The 18381-nt window shown below is 49.8% G+C and overlaps 1 protein-coding gene across 1 annotated transcript in view; it reads left to right on the forward strand.

Moving 5' to 3' along the window:
- Rcc1l (RCC1 like) overlaps window positions 1-16792 on the forward strand; it is a 32839-nt gene extending 16047 nt beyond the window's left edge. Inside the window, exons 8-11 of the mRNA XM_075977626.1 lie at window positions 3697-3784; window positions 6111-6284; window positions 8447-8532; window positions 15946-16792. Of these exons, the coding sequence (XP_075833741.1) occupies window positions 3697-3784; window positions 6111-6284; window positions 8447-8532; window positions 15946-16023 (426 nt within the window). The 3' untranslated portion in view covers window positions 16024-16792. The remainder of the gene's footprint in view (window positions 1-3696; window positions 3785-6110; window positions 6285-8446; window positions 8533-15945) is intronic.
- The last annotated feature ends 1589 nt before the right edge of the window (window positions 16793-18381 follow it).

Here is an 18381-nt window from a genome sequence, read left to right on the forward strand (position 1 = left end):
CTACTGCCTAGCTTCCCCCACCTATTTCTAAAAGGCATATGAGACAGTGTACGCATGCGCCCACAGTGTCATAGAGTGTCTCTGCCCTAGGGCAGCATATATGTAACCAGGCATGGTGACAAGTTGGAAATTAGCTTGGGCTGTGTAGTGAAACAACAGAACAAGCCAGGTGTGGAGATCACACCTGTAATTCCAGCACCCAAGAGTTGGAGGCAGGAGGATCAGGAGTGCGAGTCATCTCGGCTACAGAGTAAGTTTGAGGCCAGCCTGGCTACATGAGATCCTGTCTCAATAAGTTAAAGGAAGATACAGGCTCCAGAGCATGCAGACCCTAAACATACAAGCTGTCACTGAGGCTGGCCTTGGCTCATGGTCCGTCTCCCCAGTGCTGGGAGTACAAGTATGTGCTGCCATGCCCGACTGGCTTTAACAGTTTATTAAGGAGTATTTTAGCTGGGTGGTGGTGGCGCACGCCTTTAATCCCAGCACTCGGGAGGCAGAGGCTGGCGGATCTCTGTGAGTTTGAGGCCAGCCTAGTTCCAGGGCAGGAACCAAAAACTATGGAGAAACCCTGTCTCGAAAAATCCAAAAAAAAAAAAAAAGGACTATTTTGAACATAAACCAAAAGTAGAGATTAATTTTGTAACTAACATCTTTCTTCATTGTGTTATATGTGTGTGTGTCTATCTGTCTGTAGGAGGAAGGACAACCTCAGCTGTCATACCCCAGAAGCTCTCCACCTTATTTTTTGAGACAGGGTCCCTCACTGAGACCTGGGTTCATTCATTAGTCTAGGTTGGCTGGATTCTGGGACTGATCTGTGTTCGCCTTCTCTGTGCTTGGATTACAAGTGCACACCCTCATACCCAGCTTTTGTGTGGGATGGGTTAGAGCTTAGGTCCTTATAGCAAGCACCTTCCTGATTGAGCTGTCTCCCCAGTCCATAACTAATACCTTTCTATTCTTTTTTTTTTTTTTTTTTTTTTTGGTTTTTCGAGACAGGGTTTCTCTGTAGCTTTGGAGCCTGTCCTGGAACTCCCTTTGTAGACCAGGCTGGCCTCGAACTCACAGAGATCCTCCTGCCTCTGCCACCCAAGTGCTGGGATTAAAGGCGTGCGCCACCACCGCCCGGCTACCTTTCTATTCTTTACTGACATTACTTGTTTGTGGCTAGTTCTTGGCATCTAATTTTTTTCCTTTGTTTCCTTCTTTTATATTTATTTATTTATTTATTTTTTGAGACAGGGTTTCTCAGTGTAGCCCTGGCTATTCTAGAATTCTCATTGTAGACCAGGCTAGCTGAACTCAGGGATCAGTCTTCCTCTGCCTCCCAATTACTGGGATTTAAGGTGTGTACTATTGTGCTTGGCATCCTAATGGCGAGTTCTTAATAATGAAAGTATAATTTACAAATTGTTATTCACCAATATGAAGTGTGTGCAATTTATTAATTTTTTTTCCTCCAACAAATATTTTTATTGATTCAGTTTAGTAGGTTTTGATTCATTCACAAAGGTTGCAGGCTGGTGACATAGCTCAGCAGATAGAGGGGCTTGCCACCAAACCTAACGACCTGAGTTTGCTCTCTGGTGAAGACAGAGATCTGACTCTCACAAGTTGTCCTCTGCCCTTCAGTGTGCTCTGTGTCCTGTGTGCATGTGCGTGTGTATACACACGTCGGTAATAGATACATAGAATAAATGGCAGTGGTAGTGCACTCCTTTAATCCCAGCACTCGGGAGGCCAGCCTGGTCATCAACAGAGTGAGTTCAGGACAGCCAAGGCTACACAGAGAAACCTGGTCTCAAAAACCATGCAAACATGGGGCTGGAGAGATGACTCAGTAGTTAGAGCACTGGCTTCTCTTCCAGAAGACCTGGGTTCAATTCCTAGCATCCATATGGCCGCTCACAGTATCTGGAACTGTTCCAGGGGATCTGACTCCCTTACACAGACATATATGAAGGCAAAACACCAATGCATATAAAATTGAAAACAAATAAAAACGATACAAACAAGAAAAGAAACCATAAATTTAAACAAAAAGCTTATAGCCTTCTCCCAAAGGTTTTTACTACTGTCAAACTCCCAAAGCATCTTCATCAACCCCATAACTCACACTGCTAATGGCTAACATCTCTCGTCTGTTTCTCTGCCCAGGCCTTTTTTTTTTTTTTTTTTTTTTTTTTTTGGTTCTGGGAATGGCACCCAGGACCTTGAGTGCACTAGGCAGGTGCTGTTCCACTGAGTCGCACTCCCAACACTTCACATTTTGTGTGTAACGGTGGGTCAGGAACCTGCCACGTGCAGCAGGTTTCTTGGGCCTGAGCCTGTTACCGGGTTTCACCAAGAAAGAGCTGCTTCCACCCTTCCTCTGCTGGCGGTTGTCAGGATGCAGGCTCTCTGCTGGACCAGTGCCCTGGGGCCTCACTGGAGCTTGGCCATTTGATAACTGCTGGCCATGCTGGATCATTTGAAGTGACAGTCCCTCACTTCTGGAATTCTGTTCAGTAGAAGCAAGTCACCAGAGTTAGCCCAAGCCCAGGTTCACCTGTGGGTGCGGATAGCAGGAGATCCAGTTCCCTGGGAGCCACTATGATAGTGGCCAAATACAATTTTGATTTAGTTTTGCCGTTGTTTTGCTTTGAGACAAGATCTTTCTTTTTTTAGCCCTGGCTGTTCTGGAACTTGCTGTGTAGACCAGCCTGGACCTGAGTTAATAGAGTCTGCCTGCTTCTGCCTTCTGAATGCTGGGATCAAAGGTGTATACCATCACACCCGGCTTATTTTAATGTTTTTACACTTGTTTGTTTGGAGCATGTATGTCTATGTGTGCCATGGCATGTGTGTGGTCAGAGGACAGCTTGTAAGAGCTAGTTCTCTCCTTGTATCATGTTGGTTCCTGGGATTGAACTCAGGTAGTCAAGCTTGTCAGCAAACGGGTTTATTTGCTGAACTATCTCACCAACTCTTATTATTTATTTATTTAGGTTTTTTGTTATAGGGTTTTCTCTTTATAGCTTTGGAGCCTGTCCTGGAACTTGCTCTGTAGACCAGGTTGTCCTTGAACTCATAGAAATTTTCCTGCTTCTGCGTCCTGAGGGTAGGGCTTAGGGGTGTGTGCCACCATGCTTATCTTATCTTTCCTTTTTTTTAGACAGGGTTTGATTCATAACTCTGGCTGGTTTGGGACTCTCTATGTAGACTAGGACCTCAAACTCATAGAGATCCACCTGCTTCTGCCTCCTGTGTTGTGGTTAAAGGCATATGCTACCAGTCCTGATCTCTTAGAGTGGGCTGTCTTTGTCCTGTTCCCTTGGTACATCTCGTCCCATTGGAGGATGCTCCCTTCTCCCCTTGCATACCCTACATACCCTTCAGAGCTAAGGAAAAGTGATGCCTCTCCCCTCCCCCATGTCAGATCAGCCTCTTAGAGACTCTGGGAAATCCCTTCCACACTTTGGTCTAGCACAGATGTAACAAGGGGCAGAGTCTGACATCTGCCTTCCAGAAGAGTGGGAACTGGGCCCCTCAGGACCCTTCTGTGTCCTGAGCCCTTGGTGAGGAAGCTTAGTAAGTGAGACATACTGGGGAAATCTTTGGCATTAATAAGTGAGCTGGGACTTTAGCCAAGGGTTCTTACTACTTCTGGCTCCTTCGTTTTCCTAACCATGCCCACCCTTTTCTTCGGTGCAGGTTAATGTCCCTCGGTGCCTGCCTTTCTCTGAAGTAGGCAAGGCGAAGCAGGTGGCTTGTGGTGGCACGGGCTGTGCTGTATTGAATGGTGAGAGCCACTTCTTGCATCTCTTTGAGAAGCACTGGACAGATCAGAGGGGGAACGGGACAGTGTGTGTGCTTCAGATTCCTAGACTGTAGATGCATGCTGAAGAGGGGAGTGTGGCTATGGGAGCATCTAGTTGCAGTCATTCAGTGATTACAGGGTAGGGGTGAGATTCCCAACAGGTTAGTAGCTCATGATATAGATGTACAGACACCCATGGGGCTTTGTCATTTTATAGCAAACATCTGGATCTTGGAGCTGGGGATCAGACACAGCCCCCTGTGCATGCTAGGGGGATTCTAGGCAGGGGCTCTACCACTGAACCACACCCCACCCCTCACTGGGGGATTCTAGGCAGGTGCTCTACCACTGAGCCACATCCCAGCCCCTCACTGGGGGATTCTAGGCAGGGGCTCTACCACTGAGCCACACCCCAGCCCCTCACTGGGGGATTCTAGGCAGGGGCTCTACCACTGAACCACACCCCACCCCTCACTGGGGGATTCTAGGCAGGTGCTCTACCACTGAGCCACATCCCAGCCCCTCACTGGGGGATTCTAGGCAGGTGCTCTACCACTGAGCCACACCCCACCCCTCACTGGGGGATTCTAGGCAGGTGCTCTACCATTGAACCACACCACACCCCTCACTGGGGGATTCTAGGCAGGTGCTCTACCACTGAGCCACTTGCCCAGGGTCTTGTGCTTGAGAAACCTGCTTTGTCACTGTGCTCTACCCTGAGCAGCAGTACTGCACTTGTTACAGCCAGGGCCACAGAGTTCAGTGGTAAAGCACTTATGCACGAGAGCCAGATACTGTACCAAAAAGAAAGAAGAGAGGTATGGGGGAAGAGTGATGAGAAGAAAGGAAAGACAGGGAAAGGGAAGAAAAGAAAACTGGACATTGTGGTATAGGTCTCTGATTCCCAGCACTCAGGAGGCTGAGGTGGAGGATTATAAATTCCAGGCTAGCCTGGACTATATAGCAAGACTGTATCTTTAAATACCTGGAGCTGGAGAGATGTCTCAGTGGTTAAGAGCACTTGTTTTTGCAGAAGACCCAGGTTTGATTCCCAGCACCTACATGGCAGTTCATAACCATCCATGATTCTACTCCAGGGAATTTGATACCCTGTTTTGACCTCAAAACATCAGGCACTCATGTTGTACACAGATACACATTTGATCAAAAGACTCATACACAGCTGGGCAGTGATGGCGCACACCTTTAATCCCAGCACTTGGGAGGCAGTGGCAGGCAGATCTCTGTGAGTTTGAGGCCAGCCTGGTCTACAAGAGCTGGTTCCAGGACAGGCTCCAAAGCTACAGAGAAACCCTGTCTCGAGAAGCCAAAATAAATAAATAAATAAAAAAGACTCATACACATAAAATAAATCTAAATCTAAAAAATAAAGACAAACAATCCCATAGCAAAACTCAAAATTTCTACTCCCCTGAAAGCAAGTTAAAAAGCATTTTTTTCTTTTAAAGATTTATTTATTTATTATGTATACAATATTCTGTCTGTGTGTATGCCTGCAGGCCAGAAGAGGGCACCAGACCTCATAATAGATGGTTGTGAGCCACCATGTGGTTGCTGGGAATTGAACTCAGGACCTTTGGAAGAGGAGGCAATACTCTTAACCTCTGAGCCATCTCTCCAGCCCCCAAAAAGCATTTCTAAAGTTGTGTGTGTGTGTGTGTGTTTGTCTATTTGTGTGTGTGTGCTTTGTTTGAGACAGAGTTTTCTCTGTGGCTCTGGCTGTCCTGGAATTATGTAGACCAGGCTGGCCTCGAACTCAGAAATTTGCCTGGCTCTGTCTCCCAAGTACTGGAATTAAAGGTGTGTGTCACCACCCAGCTCATTTCTAAGAGTTTTAAGAATCTGGCCAGAATGGCTTGTATCTGGTATGGCTCCAATCAGTATGAAATTGGAGTTGTTGGTGGGGAAAATGTCCAAAATTTTGTATGCCTGTGGGTTTTATGGATACCCTCCCCCCATTACTCTCAAGAAGTTGGTTGTTTCTGCTGAGTTTGGCTTCCTCCCTAGCCAGACTCCATAGACAAGTATTTAATCAAGGCAGAGAGTCATTTTCAACCTGCTAGCACAGTGTGTCTCACTCACATATTCCAAGGTGATCCTCCTGCCTCCACCTCCTGAGTTCGGGGATTACAGGCATGCTCTGCCATGCCTGGTTTCTAGGGACAGAACCCAGGGCTCTATGCTTCCTAGGCATGCACTCTACCAACTGAGCCCCTCGCCAGTCCCTGTAGTGTTCATGTCCAGGAGGGCTGTACCACTCACAACCACTGTTTTTGTTGTAACATAGAAGAAGGACATATCTTCGTCTGGGGCTACGGAATTCTTGGGAAAGGACCAAACCTCTTGGAAACGGCTCTTCCAGAAATGATTCCACCTACGCTCTTTGGCTTGACGGAGTTCAACCCCGACGTCCAGGTTTCCCAGATCCGATGCGGTCTTAGCCATTTTGCCGCACTTACCAGTAAGTTACCCTGCTGGGCAGACAGGGCAAAATCTGTTCCTTCTCAAACTGGGACAGTGCTCAGCTTCTGTCATCAACCTGCATCCATTTATAGCCAACCATTTATCCACCCGTGTTTCTGTCTGTTCTTTCCTCCATTCTGCCATCTCTATAGCTGTTCATTTCTGTCCTCTAGCCTTCCCTCCCTTCCTCATCCATCCTCTGTCCGTCTGTCTGTCCATCCATCTATCCATCCAATAGATTGATGTCTTCATGGGATAAGTAAAGAGGGAGGCCATGTCGAGGTAGTCTAGTCTGTGTTGTAGGACACATACCTTCCTTTCATGCTGGTGTTTTGGTTTGGATTCCTTGTTTTGTGGTCAGGCATCTGCTGTAGTGTGATCTCTTAGGAGGAGCCTGTTGGGGGTAGGTAGGGAGAAGGGATTGGTAGAGTGCTAGTGAAAACCAGGGAGCTTTGGGCCATGTGTGGGTGAGTGATGCGGAAATGAGTATGCAGGGTGGTAAAGCTCAGAGCCTCCACGGTGCTGGGGAGGGGTGCCCACAGAGGCGTCTGGCTGGAGACTGACTGGACAGGCTGTAGAGCTATGAAATAGCAAGTAGCTCCACAGGCGTCTAGACAGACCGTGGTCTTCCTCATGTTCTGCCACCACACCTCAGCTCAGGCAGCTGCTCTGCAGTCCTGGACAGCAGTTACCGTGAGCATGTCACTCTAGTGATTCCCAGGGATTTGCTGCTTCCTTGCCCGTCAAACATCTTAAGAGAAAAGCTTAACTTTTCCTTTTTTTCTTCTTACCAGAGCCTAAATTTGCTTTTTCTGGTACTTTTAGTCCGCCATGTAACTGACCTCCATGCCTAAGTCAAACGGCACGACTCCTTTTCACTCTGAGGCTCCCACTGTGACTTTGTAATAAGCTGCTCTCTAAAACTGAAGTCTTTTGTAATTTGAGATATGACTCACCAGTAGAGCTCCTGCCTAGAATCCCCCAGTGAGAGGGCTGGGGTGTGGCTCGGTGGTAGAGCACCTGCCTAGAATCCCCAGTAAGGGGCTGGGGTGTGGCTCAGTGGTAGAGCCCCTGCCTAGAATCCCCCAGTGAGGGGCTGGGGTGTGGCTCAGTGGTAGAGCACCTGCCTAGAATCCCCAGTAAGGGGCTGGGGTGTGGCTCAGTGGTAGAGCACCTGCCTAGAATTCCCCAGTGAGGGGCTGGGGTGTGGCTCAGTGGTAGAGCCCCTGCCTAGAATCCCCCAGTGAGGGGCTGGGGTGTGGTTCAGTGTAGAGCACCTGCCTAGAATCCCCCAGTGAGGGGCTGGGGTGTGGTTCAGTGTAGAGCACCTGCCTAGAATCCCCCAGTGAGGGGTGGGGTGTGGTTCAGTGGTAGAGCACCTGCCTAGAATCCCCCAGTGAGGGGCTGGGGTGTGGTTCAGTGGTAGAGCACCTGCCTAGAATCCCCCAGTGAGGGGCTGGAGTGTGGCTCAGTGGTAGAGCACCTGCCTAGAATCCCCCAGTGAGGGGCTGGGGTGTGGTTCAGTGGGAGAATGACTGCCTAGAATCCCCCAGTGAAGGGCTGGGGTGTGGTTCAGTGGTAGAATGACTGCCTAGACTTTGCCAGTGAGGGACCTGCTTAGCAGTAATGCACTCTCTTCAAGGTGTAACCATTGTATTTATTAGTTTGTTCATTTGTTCATTTTGGCTCTTCTACTAGGTGAAGTCCATGAGGACAGGAAACACGTTTCTTCAGTTGCTGTTCTGTCCCCAGTGCCCAGCACACAGGCATAGCCCTGACACAGTTAGCAACCTAGTTGCTCTACAGCTCCTCACAGAACACACCTACACCCTGAAACTCAGAGCTGGTTGTCTTGCCTCACTGTCAGCCAGAGAGGGCAGAGCTATGGGTGGCAGCGGGCCGTCAAGATGAGCAGAGAGGGCTGTGCATGGGAGCCGTGGGGTTTGCTTCACACACAGACTTGTCTCCCTAGGCTGGCTGGCAGAAGGCCTGGGCTGGGGCCTGGTTTATGGATAGAACATTCTCTCAGGTGCTTTTCTCTGAGATTCAGTCCAGAGGCTAAGTTGAGCAGTAAGTTCTGTTTGTCCCTGACTCTTGTAAGGCCGTCCTCTTAATGATCTGCTCCTTCTGTAGCTCAGCCAAGCCTTCCTTTCTTTGCAGATAAGGGAGAACTGTTTGTGTGGGGCAAGAATATCCGAGGGTGCTTGGGAATTGGACGCCTTGAAGACCAGTATTTCCCATGGAGGGTAAGACCATGCGGCGGGGGTGGGGTGGGGGGTGGAGGGTAGAGGGTAAGACCATGCAGGGGTAGGTTGTGGAGGGCATGCCAAGAGAAGCCAAACCTATTTTGGCTCTCAAAAGAGAGTCCAGGACCTATTGTGTGTTGCCATCTAGGATGGACGCCAGGGAGGCTTGTGAGGAGGTGATGGGCGGGGCTGGATGTAGCACCAGCCTCCAAGTGTGCAGGTCTTCAGCCTTCTTCTCTGTGCAGTCAGTGCATCCCAGGACCTGCTGCACCTACTCAGTGTCCAGTCCCTGTGAGAAGCTCCCAGGTGGGCCAGAGATGTGGCTCAGTTGGTAGAGTAGTTGCATAGCAGGCATTAATCCTTGGGATCCATCCCCAGCACCATGTAAATTTAGTGGGGTGACCCACACCCCTAATCCCAGCACTACACTTGTAGAAGCAGAAGAATCAGAAGTTCAAGGTCATCCTTAGCTACATGGCCAGTTTGAGGCCAGCCTGAGTTGTGCAAGACCCAGTCTTTAAAGAAAAAAATCTTGCCGGGCCAGTGGTGGCGCACGCCTTTAATCCCAGCACTCAGGAGGCAGAGGCAGGCGGATCTCTGTGAGTTCGAGACCAGCCTGGTCTACAAGAGCTAGTTCCAGGACAGGCTCCAAAACCACAGAGAAACCCTGTCTCAAAAAACCAAAAAAAAAAAAAAAAAAAAGAAAAACAAAAGAAAAAAATCTTTCACAATTTAGGAACATTATCAAAATCCAATCTTTCAAGGAACTATGTATACAAGCACACATGTGCATGCAGATCTCCCTGCAGACTATTGCTGGTCTTGTCTGGAGAGCCAGCACCCCCTTCACAGCCGCCTTCCCCCACTCATCCTCTTTTCTTTTTGAGTGTGGCCTTGGAAAACAGTGGAAACAGTTGGGTGTTGGAACAGCAAGCGCTTCCCAGGCCTGTCACCTATGAGTGTAGATGGGTTAGTTTCTTCTCTTGTTGCTTTGACAAAAGCAGCTTAAGGGAGGAGGGGTTTCTTTTGGGTCTCAGTTTGAGGGTCTGGTCCATCATGGCGGTGGACATGGCAGCAGGAGGGTGAGGCGGCTGGTCACATGACATCCACAGTCAGGAAGCACAGAGAGATGACGCTGGTGCTCAGCTCCCCTTCTCTTCTTTCTTAAGCCCAGGACCCTGGCAGATAGAGTAGGGTCATCCTCATTCAGCATGGGTCTTCCCACCTCAGCTAACCAATCTAGAACTTCCCCAAGCCAAGCCAAAGGGTTTGTCTCCTAGAGGACTCTAGATCTTGTCATGTTCATGATCTGTAGTCATCATCACAGCTGGTTACCTGCTGAGGCAACTTGGGAAAGCATAGCTGCTGGGGAAGAGTCCACGTCTAGGCTGCTGGAACCTGATAACTCCATTCTCAGCATGCACCCTCTTGCACTTAGTCAGCCAGAGGAATGGCATCCTGCTGGCCGTGGGCTTCCTGATATGCTTTCCTGTTGAAGGGATGAGCCTGTCTGCCCGAGTGACCACTCTGTTGGTAGCACCCTGTTGTCCACCTTCTTGTACATTTGGTGAGCCCCAAGGGGTCATGCCAGGCAACTCCATTGTCTTTTGTCACGTTTTGATTAGATGCAGGGGAGGACTTGACAGATTCATTAGTTTTTCATTCTTGTAACAAAATGCTTGTGTTCATCCACTTAAGAGACAATGTTTAATTTGGTTCCTGGTTTTAGAAGCTTTTGCTGGGGTCAGTTGCTTTGACCCATTGGCAGGGCAGTGCAACATAGCAGGGGACATGTGACCTTAAAGCTGCTTACCTTATGGAGGCTGGAGTCAGAGGTACTGAAAGGAGTTGGGGTTCTATTATTACCTTCAAAGGCATGCTCCCTATGCTGGCTACTTTTCTTTTTTTCTTTTTCTTTTCTTTTCTTTTTTTTTTTTTTTTTGGTTGTTGTTGAGCTTGACGACAGCCAGAGTCATCTGAGAGGAAGGAAACTCAGCTGAGAAAATACTTCCATAACATGGTATAGGCAAGCCTGTAGGGCATTTTTTAAATTAGTGATTGATGTGGAAGGGCCTAGCCCACGGTAGGTGATGCCACATGGGCTTGTGGTCCCGGGGGCATAAGAAAGCAGGCTGAGCAAGCCATGTAAGCAGCATCCTCCACAGCTTCTGCCTCACTTCCTGCCTCCAGGTTCCTGCCCTAATTTCCCTTGATGATGGACTATGACATGGAGGCATGGCCAGATGAACCCTGTCCTTCCCAAGTTGCTTGTGGCCGTGGTGTTTCATCTCAGCAATGGACAGTTACGGCATCTCCAATCCCTAATCTCAGTAGGCTCCACCCCTATAGATTTCTGCCATTTCCCAGTAGCACTGAGCTGGAGATCCAGCTTTCAGCACACGGGCCTTCAAGGCATACCTGAGATCCAGCCATAGCACAGGGTGGCGTGCGGCTCCCATAGCACAGCCTGTCTTGCACAGTGAGCTGCGGGACCAGAGGGGGAGCCTATGAAGTCACACATACAAGTCATAGGTGAAGCCACTTGGAAGGCCGAGGCAGGACAATCAAGTCAGCCTGGACTATCTAGTGAGGTATTCTCTCTCTCTCTCTCTCTCTCTCTCTCTCTGAAGAAAAAACAAGACTTGCTTAGCATGAAAGCAGCCCTAGGTTCAATGAGCCGTAGCAGCACATAAACCAAGTATGGTGGAGCACACCTGTAATCCCAGGACCTGGGAGCAAGAGGTGGAAGTATGAGGATCCTAAGTTCAAAGTTATCCTCAGATACACAAGGAGTGTGAGGCCAGCTTGGGCTCCGTGAGACCCAGAGACCAAAACTCCCCACATGACTGGGGACAGACTTATTGTGGAGTCATTTTAGAGACCTGAGAGACACATGCCAGGGGGCACTGGAGTCTCAGAGCCACTGCTGCTCCCAAGGTCCTGGCCAGCAAGCAGAGAGCAAACAGTTTGCTGTGTTTTGGGCTCTAATGGCCTGAGCATCTAGGAAACGGCGTCATGTGCTTAAGTGCAGTGGGCTGGCTGCGGATGATCATGGCAAGGCACTTTCCCAGGGAAGGTAAATAGATGATCTCAAGGGGCCTGAGAGGTTGCTAAGAGCCCACCTGGCTAGGTCATCAGGGGGCAGCCGGCCACTGCTGTTCTGGGGCAGCTTCAGCAGCTCCAGGCTGCCTCTGTCTCCTGGGGCCCATTTCTGTTTGCTCAGTGGTCTGTGTGGCAGCTTTTTCCAAGGTGTTTTGTTTGGGGAGGCTGTAAGACAGCGTGGCGTGGTTCCTGCCTTCATTTGCTGTCACCGGCAGCCCCTAATGGAGAGGAAGCTTCACGGTCAGCACCTGCCACTTCGGTGCTTTTAGGCCAGGCCACCTGTTGTAGGCATTCATTTCTGTCCTAAACTCAGGAAACTGCCCAGGAGGTCATAGCTTCTCTGCGGCTGCCAGCAGGAAGGACTACTGAATAGGGATCTGGCCAATTGATCCCGCTTCCACACCTGGGCAAGGGTCTGAAGGCACAGTTATGCAGGGTGTGCCCAGGGAGCCACAAGGCTGGCATGTGCCCTTCTGCACTGAGAGCCTGTGAGGAACACAAGATTTGATTTAAGTAGTTCTCAGTAGGATGCAGGGCATAGGGTGACTGGGTTATTAGTTATTAGGAGGTACTTGATACCTGTGTATTTTTTTATTTTGACAGGGACTCATGTAGCCCAGGCTAGCCTCAAACTCATTGTATAGTGAGGAACTTCTGGTCCTTTTGCTTCTACCTGCCAAATGCTAGGATGAGAGGTGTGAACCACCATGCCTGGAGATGGAACCCTGGACCTCATGGTCATTGCTTTCCATTCAATGTCCTTTTACAGTATAGCATTGCTTATTACTATGTATGTATCATAGTGATACATACGTTGCTACGATAATAGAAACAGTGGTTAAAAAAAGAGAAAACGGGCATGGTGGTGTACACTTTTGCTTTCCGGAAACAGAGGCAGGAGAATGCTCCAAGTTCTAGGCCAGCACAGGCTATGTAGGGAGACCCTGTCTGAAAACTGAAACAATTCAGTGTGTGCTGGCACACACCTTTAATCCCAGCGCTCAGTAAGCAGAGGCAGGCTGATTTTATATGTTCGAGGCCAGCCTGGCTTGCATAGTGAGTTCCAGGCCAGCCAAGGTTCCATAGTGACATCCTGTCTCTAAAACAAAGAAAAGGGAGCTGGGGAGACAGCTCAGTGGGTAAAGTGCTTGCTGTATCAGTATGAAGATTCCAGTTTGGATCCCCAGCGCCTACGAAAAGCTCTGCTCCACTGTGTAGTCTGTAACTCAGTGCCCCACAGCAGGGGGAGAGTCAGACCTCGGATGCTTGCTGGTTGGCCAGTCTAGCTGAAACCATAATTTTTAGGTCCGGTCAGACACCTTGTCTCAAAGAAACAAACAAACAAACAAAAAAACAAAAACATGGGGAGTGCTAGAGGAGGACACCTGAGGTCAGCCACTGTTTCAACACTTACACACTGCACTGTGCACACCCATACCACACACCACAGTCCACACACTGCACAGCGCACACCCATACCACACACTGCACAGCGCACACCACATTCCACACACTGCACAGCGCACACCCATACCACACACTGCACAGCGCACACCACATTCCACACACTGCACAGCGCACACCCATACCACACACTGCACAGCGCACACCACATTCCACACACTGCACAGCGCACACCCATACCACACACTGCACTGTGCACACCCATACCACACACCACAGTCCACACACTGCACAGCGCACACCACATTCCACACTGCACAGCGCACACCCATACCACACACTGCACAGCGCACACCACATTCCACACACTGCACAGCGCACACCCATACCACACACTGCACTGTGCACACCCATACCACACACTGCACAGCGCACACCACATTCCACACACTGCACTGTGCACACCCATACCACACACTGCACAGCGCACACCCATACCACACACTGCACTGTGCACACCACAGTCCACACACTGCACAGCGCACACCCATACCACACACCACAGTCCACACACTGCACAGCGCACACCACATTCCACACTGCACAGCGCACACCACATTCCACACTGCACAGCGCACACCACATTCCACACACTGCACAGCGCACACCCATACCACAAACTGCACTGTGCACACCCATACCACACACCACAGTCCACACACTGCACAGCGCACACCCATACCACACACCACAGTCCACACATTGCACAGCGCACACCCATACCACACACCACAGTCCACACATTGCACTGTGCACACCATACATATACATTTACACATGTATAGCATAAGCACAACAAAAAGAGAAAGAAAAAAATAAAAAATAAATTTAGAGCCTATGAAGGCCTACTGGGTATAGGTACTTGACACCAAGCCTGACTACCTAAGTTTAATAAATCCAGTTTCCACAAGGTGGAGGGAGGGAATCAATTCCTGAAGGTTGTCCTCTGACTTGAAGTGCACTGTGGCATGTGTGCGCTTGAGCCAGAACAAAATAATGAGGATTGGAGGGACCAGCCCTCTGGGTGGCCCAGTGTAGCTCTGAAACTTGCTTGTACTTGGTCAGTCTAGGGAAGGAAAGGCAGGGAAGGCTCTAAAACAGCAAGACAGACAGACTCTGTGACAGGTTGGGAAGGACACTAGCCTCCTGGACAGGCTCTGTGACAGGTTGGGAAGGACGCTAGCCTCCTGGACAGGCTCTGTGACAGGTTGGGAAGGACACTAGCCTCCTGGACAGGCTCTGTGACAGGTTGGGAAGGACGCTAGCCTCCTGGACAGGCTCTGTGACAGGTTGGGAAGGACACTAGCCTCCTGGACAGGCTCTGTGACAGGTTGGGAAGGACGCTAGCCTCCTGGACAGGCTCTGTGACAGACTGGGAAGGACGCTAGCCTCCTGGACAGGCTCTGTGACAGGTTGGGAAGGACGCTAGCCTCCTGCTGTGCTGAGGACTAGGTCTTCCTGGAGCAAAGACTGGCCCAGACAGGTAGCCTGGCTAGATCTGTGGTAAGACCCTAATGTCTCGTTTTTTTTTGTTTTGTTTTTTTGAGACAGGGTTTCTCTGTAGCTTTGGAGCCTGTCCTAGAACTCGCTTTGTAGACCAGGCTGGCCTTGTACTCACAGAGATCCCCGTCTCTGCTTGGGCTACCACTGCCCTTATCTAATGCCTTTTGAGATGTAGCAGAAACTTTGCGTCTCAGGTGGCCATGGTGGGGGACACATGGGATCCAGCTTATGGCTGCAGGACGGGTCAATAGGTAAAGTGACAGAAGCCACTGTGCCAGTGTGTCCCTGTTCCCACACTAGACCCTCCAGGCAGAAGCCTTTCCTGCACTCTTGGGAAGTACTTAGTGATCCACAGAAAGGTCACTGAACACTCAGCTGTAGACGGAAGTTTCTGTCCCACCCAGTCCCACAGGTGTCAGTTCCAAAGAAAGACATAGAGGCTTATATTAATTATAAACTGTTTGGTCTATTAGCTCAGGGTTATTAATTAGCTCTTTTTTTTAAAGATTTATTTTATTTATTATGTATACAGTATTCTGTCTGCATATTTGCTTGCAGGCCAGAAGAGAGCCTCAGATCTCATTATAGACAGTTGTGAGCCACCATGTAGTTGCTGGGCATTGAACTCAAGACCTCTGGAAGACCAAGTAGTAAATGCTCTTAACCTCTGAGCCATCTCTCCAGCCCCCTATTAACTAGTTCTTAAAATTTAAATTAGCCCATAATTCTTGTCTACTTTTAGCCATGTGGCTTGGTGCTTTTTCTCAGTGCAGCCTTCTCATCTTGCTTCCTCTGTGTCTGGGTGGCAACTGTGTCTGGCTTTTCCTCTTCCCAGAATTCTCTTAGTCTGGTTGCCCGCCTATACTTCCTTCCTGGCTACTCACCAGTCAGCATTGTATTAAACCAGTACAAGTGACACATCTTTACAGTGTACAAAAAGCATTATCCCACAGCAATCAGCCTTCAGGCAGGGAATCTGGAAGCCATTGTCACAGACAATGGTACCAGGAGCATATGTATCCTCCAGGGTCACTTCTCTAGGGTAGCTACCAGAGGTGATGCCATTGATGGGCAGGGAGGTAGGGTGGCTGTGGGTTAGTGTGGGGCTGAGGGGGAGACCCAGTAGCTGGAGTGCTTGCCTAGCACACACAGAGCCCTGGCTAGGGGCTGTCTCCAGTACCATAAAGCATGTGTGGGACTCATGTCTGTAAACCCAGCACGGGAGGTAGAGGCAGGAGCCTCAGCTGCACAGGGAAATAGAGCCATCAAGTCCCTGTCTCTCCCAGAAGCACTCCAGAGCCTGCTCACCCTTCCCTTCACTGTGTCCTGGGGCTTGTTTTCCAGGTGACGATGCCCGGTGAGCCTGTGGACGTGGCATGTGGTGTGGATCACATGGTAACTCTGGCCAAGTCATTCATCTGAATCTCCTTCCGGGCCCATCCCAGGCTGGCCCCAGAGTCTGAACTATACCGACAGCAACAGCTTGGCAGAGGCAAGGTGTGGCCACCAGCAGAGCTTCTGAGGATGCTGGGAGAGGGCCAGGGCCTGTGTGGAGCAGGGGGCTTACTTTGTGTCCAGTGGGGACGTAATAGGAGTCTGTGGACAAGACCTTTCCCTGCTGCTGAGGCTCCTGGCCTGGTGTGCTCCCGAGGAATACCAGGGCATAAGGCCCTAGGATGGCAGGCTTTTCTTAGGGGACATTTGTTATTCGTGGCACATTGGAGACATGACAAGGCATTCAGGAGAATCTGTAGTCCCCTGTCACAACAGGACACACTTGGGCCTCTGGCTGGCCCAGCTCAGCAGGAGAGCCAGCTAACTTCAGCTAGGGCCTCTTTGATCAGCTGCCACCCCACAAACTCCCCAGGACACAGTCCGGGAGCCCAGAATGCCTTGGCTTGAGACCCTTTATGGAGCAGCCAATGTGAGCCAGCCTCCCCCATGGGTCTACAGTATCCCAGCCTTGGAGCCATCTCTCTGCCTGGCTCTGAACTGTCCAGAAGCCCCTGCAGAAAGAGGCTGCAGGCCAAATGCTTGTGGGCCGAGTGCTGTGGAATCTTGGCTGGAGGGCCAGTCTCGGAGTAAGAAGCATCAGAAACTGGGAAAATACTTGTTTTTAAGAAAACTTGCCTTTTCAGAACAGTGTTTGAAAAGTTTTTTTAGAATAAAGTCTATTTTCTGCCTTTTTAAAGATGGAGGTCTTGGAAATGTTTCACTAGATCATTTTGAGACCCTAGGAAACAAACAGAAGCCCGTGGAGAACACTTTGGAAGGCAGTCCCACCTGGGATGTGTTTTGTGTGTGTGCAGTTGCATGTGTGCATGTGCACACGGGTGTGCATTCATGTGGAGGACAGGACAGTGTCAAGTGTCATTCCTCAGAGATGGGGTATCACTTTCTAGACCAAGTTGGACTTGAACTTGCAGAGTTCTGCTTGCCCTTGCTTCCCAGAGTGCTGGGACTAAAGGCTTACACCACCATACCCAGCTCCACTTTATGTTTGGACACAGGATCTCTCCCTACCTGAAAGTTCCCAAGAAGGCTGGCTGGCCTGAGAGTCCCAGGGATCCTTCTGTTTCAGTTTCCCCAGAGCTGGGACGACAGGCACATGATGCCATGCTTGCCTTTTTTCCCATGGGTTCTGTTGACTGACCCCGGGCCGTCAGCTTGTCAGGCAGGCACTTAACCCACTGAGTCATCTCCCTAGCCCTGAACAGATAGATTCTTCAGCTGGGGAGAGCTGGTGCCTGAGTCACTAATTACCATCTTTCACGCTGCCTGCTACACCCCACCCGCTACTTGTTCACTCTACAGGTACGTGTGGGCCCCTTAAGTGCAGGCGTGGGCCACTGAGTCATGTGGTGGAAGAATCCCTGCTTTGTGCAGCCTGGGGAAGGAAATGGACATTATTATACAAAATACAGAGTTTGGTAGCTGCTTGTGTGGGCTGTGGAGGAAAGCAAAGTTTTGCTCCAAATACTTGACAGCAACAATTTAAAGGATTTAATTTGGCTCTCAGTTTCAGAGGGTTCTAACCCAGCATGGCAGGAAAGGCACAGCAGAGTTTCTGGGGGCTGGCGCATGGGGTAAAGGCCTCTCACTTGGCAGATCAGCATGCAATCGGATGTTGGCTGGACTACCACCTTTAAGGACCACCCCCCAGCGGCCTACTTCTGTTGTCCAGGCCCCACTGACCCTCTAACGTGCCAGTCTTCCAGAAAATACCACCTGTGGTGGAGCACACACATTCAACACGTGAGCCCGTGGGGGACATTTCTTTTTCTTTTTTTCTTTTTCTTTTTTAAATATTTATTTATTCATTATGGATACAATATTCTGTGTGTATGTCTGCAGGTCAGAAGACGGCACCAGACCTCATTACAGATGATTGTGAGCCACCATGTGGTTGCTGGGAATTGAACTCAGGACCTTTGGAAGAGCAGACAATGCTCTTAACCACTGAGCCATCTCTCCAGCCCCGTGGGGGACATTTCAAATGAAAACTCTAACATGGAGAAAACCTAACAAGGAAGTGGGATGTGTCAGAAGGTTGAGGGGTCAACAAGCAGGATGTCATGAGGACCAGTTGGCTGGTGTTGGAGGGGATGGCTGTTTTGGCAGTTACAGGGCCCCTTCACCCAGGTGGATCTGCCCCCGGTTCTCTTCAAGGGCTAGTCGAAGGCTTACAATAGGAAGGGCTGCTGTGAACTTGAAATAGAAGTTGAGTGGGCGAGATGGTTCAGTTGTTAAGATCAGTTACTGCTCTTACAGAGGACTTGA

This window comes from Microtus pennsylvanicus, chromosome 1, assembly GCF_037038515.1.
Source record: "Microtus pennsylvanicus isolate mMicPen1 chromosome 1, mMicPen1.hap1, whole genome shotgun sequence".
Lineage (NCBI taxonomy): Eukaryota > Metazoa > Chordata > Mammalia > Rodentia > Cricetidae > Microtus > Microtus pennsylvanicus.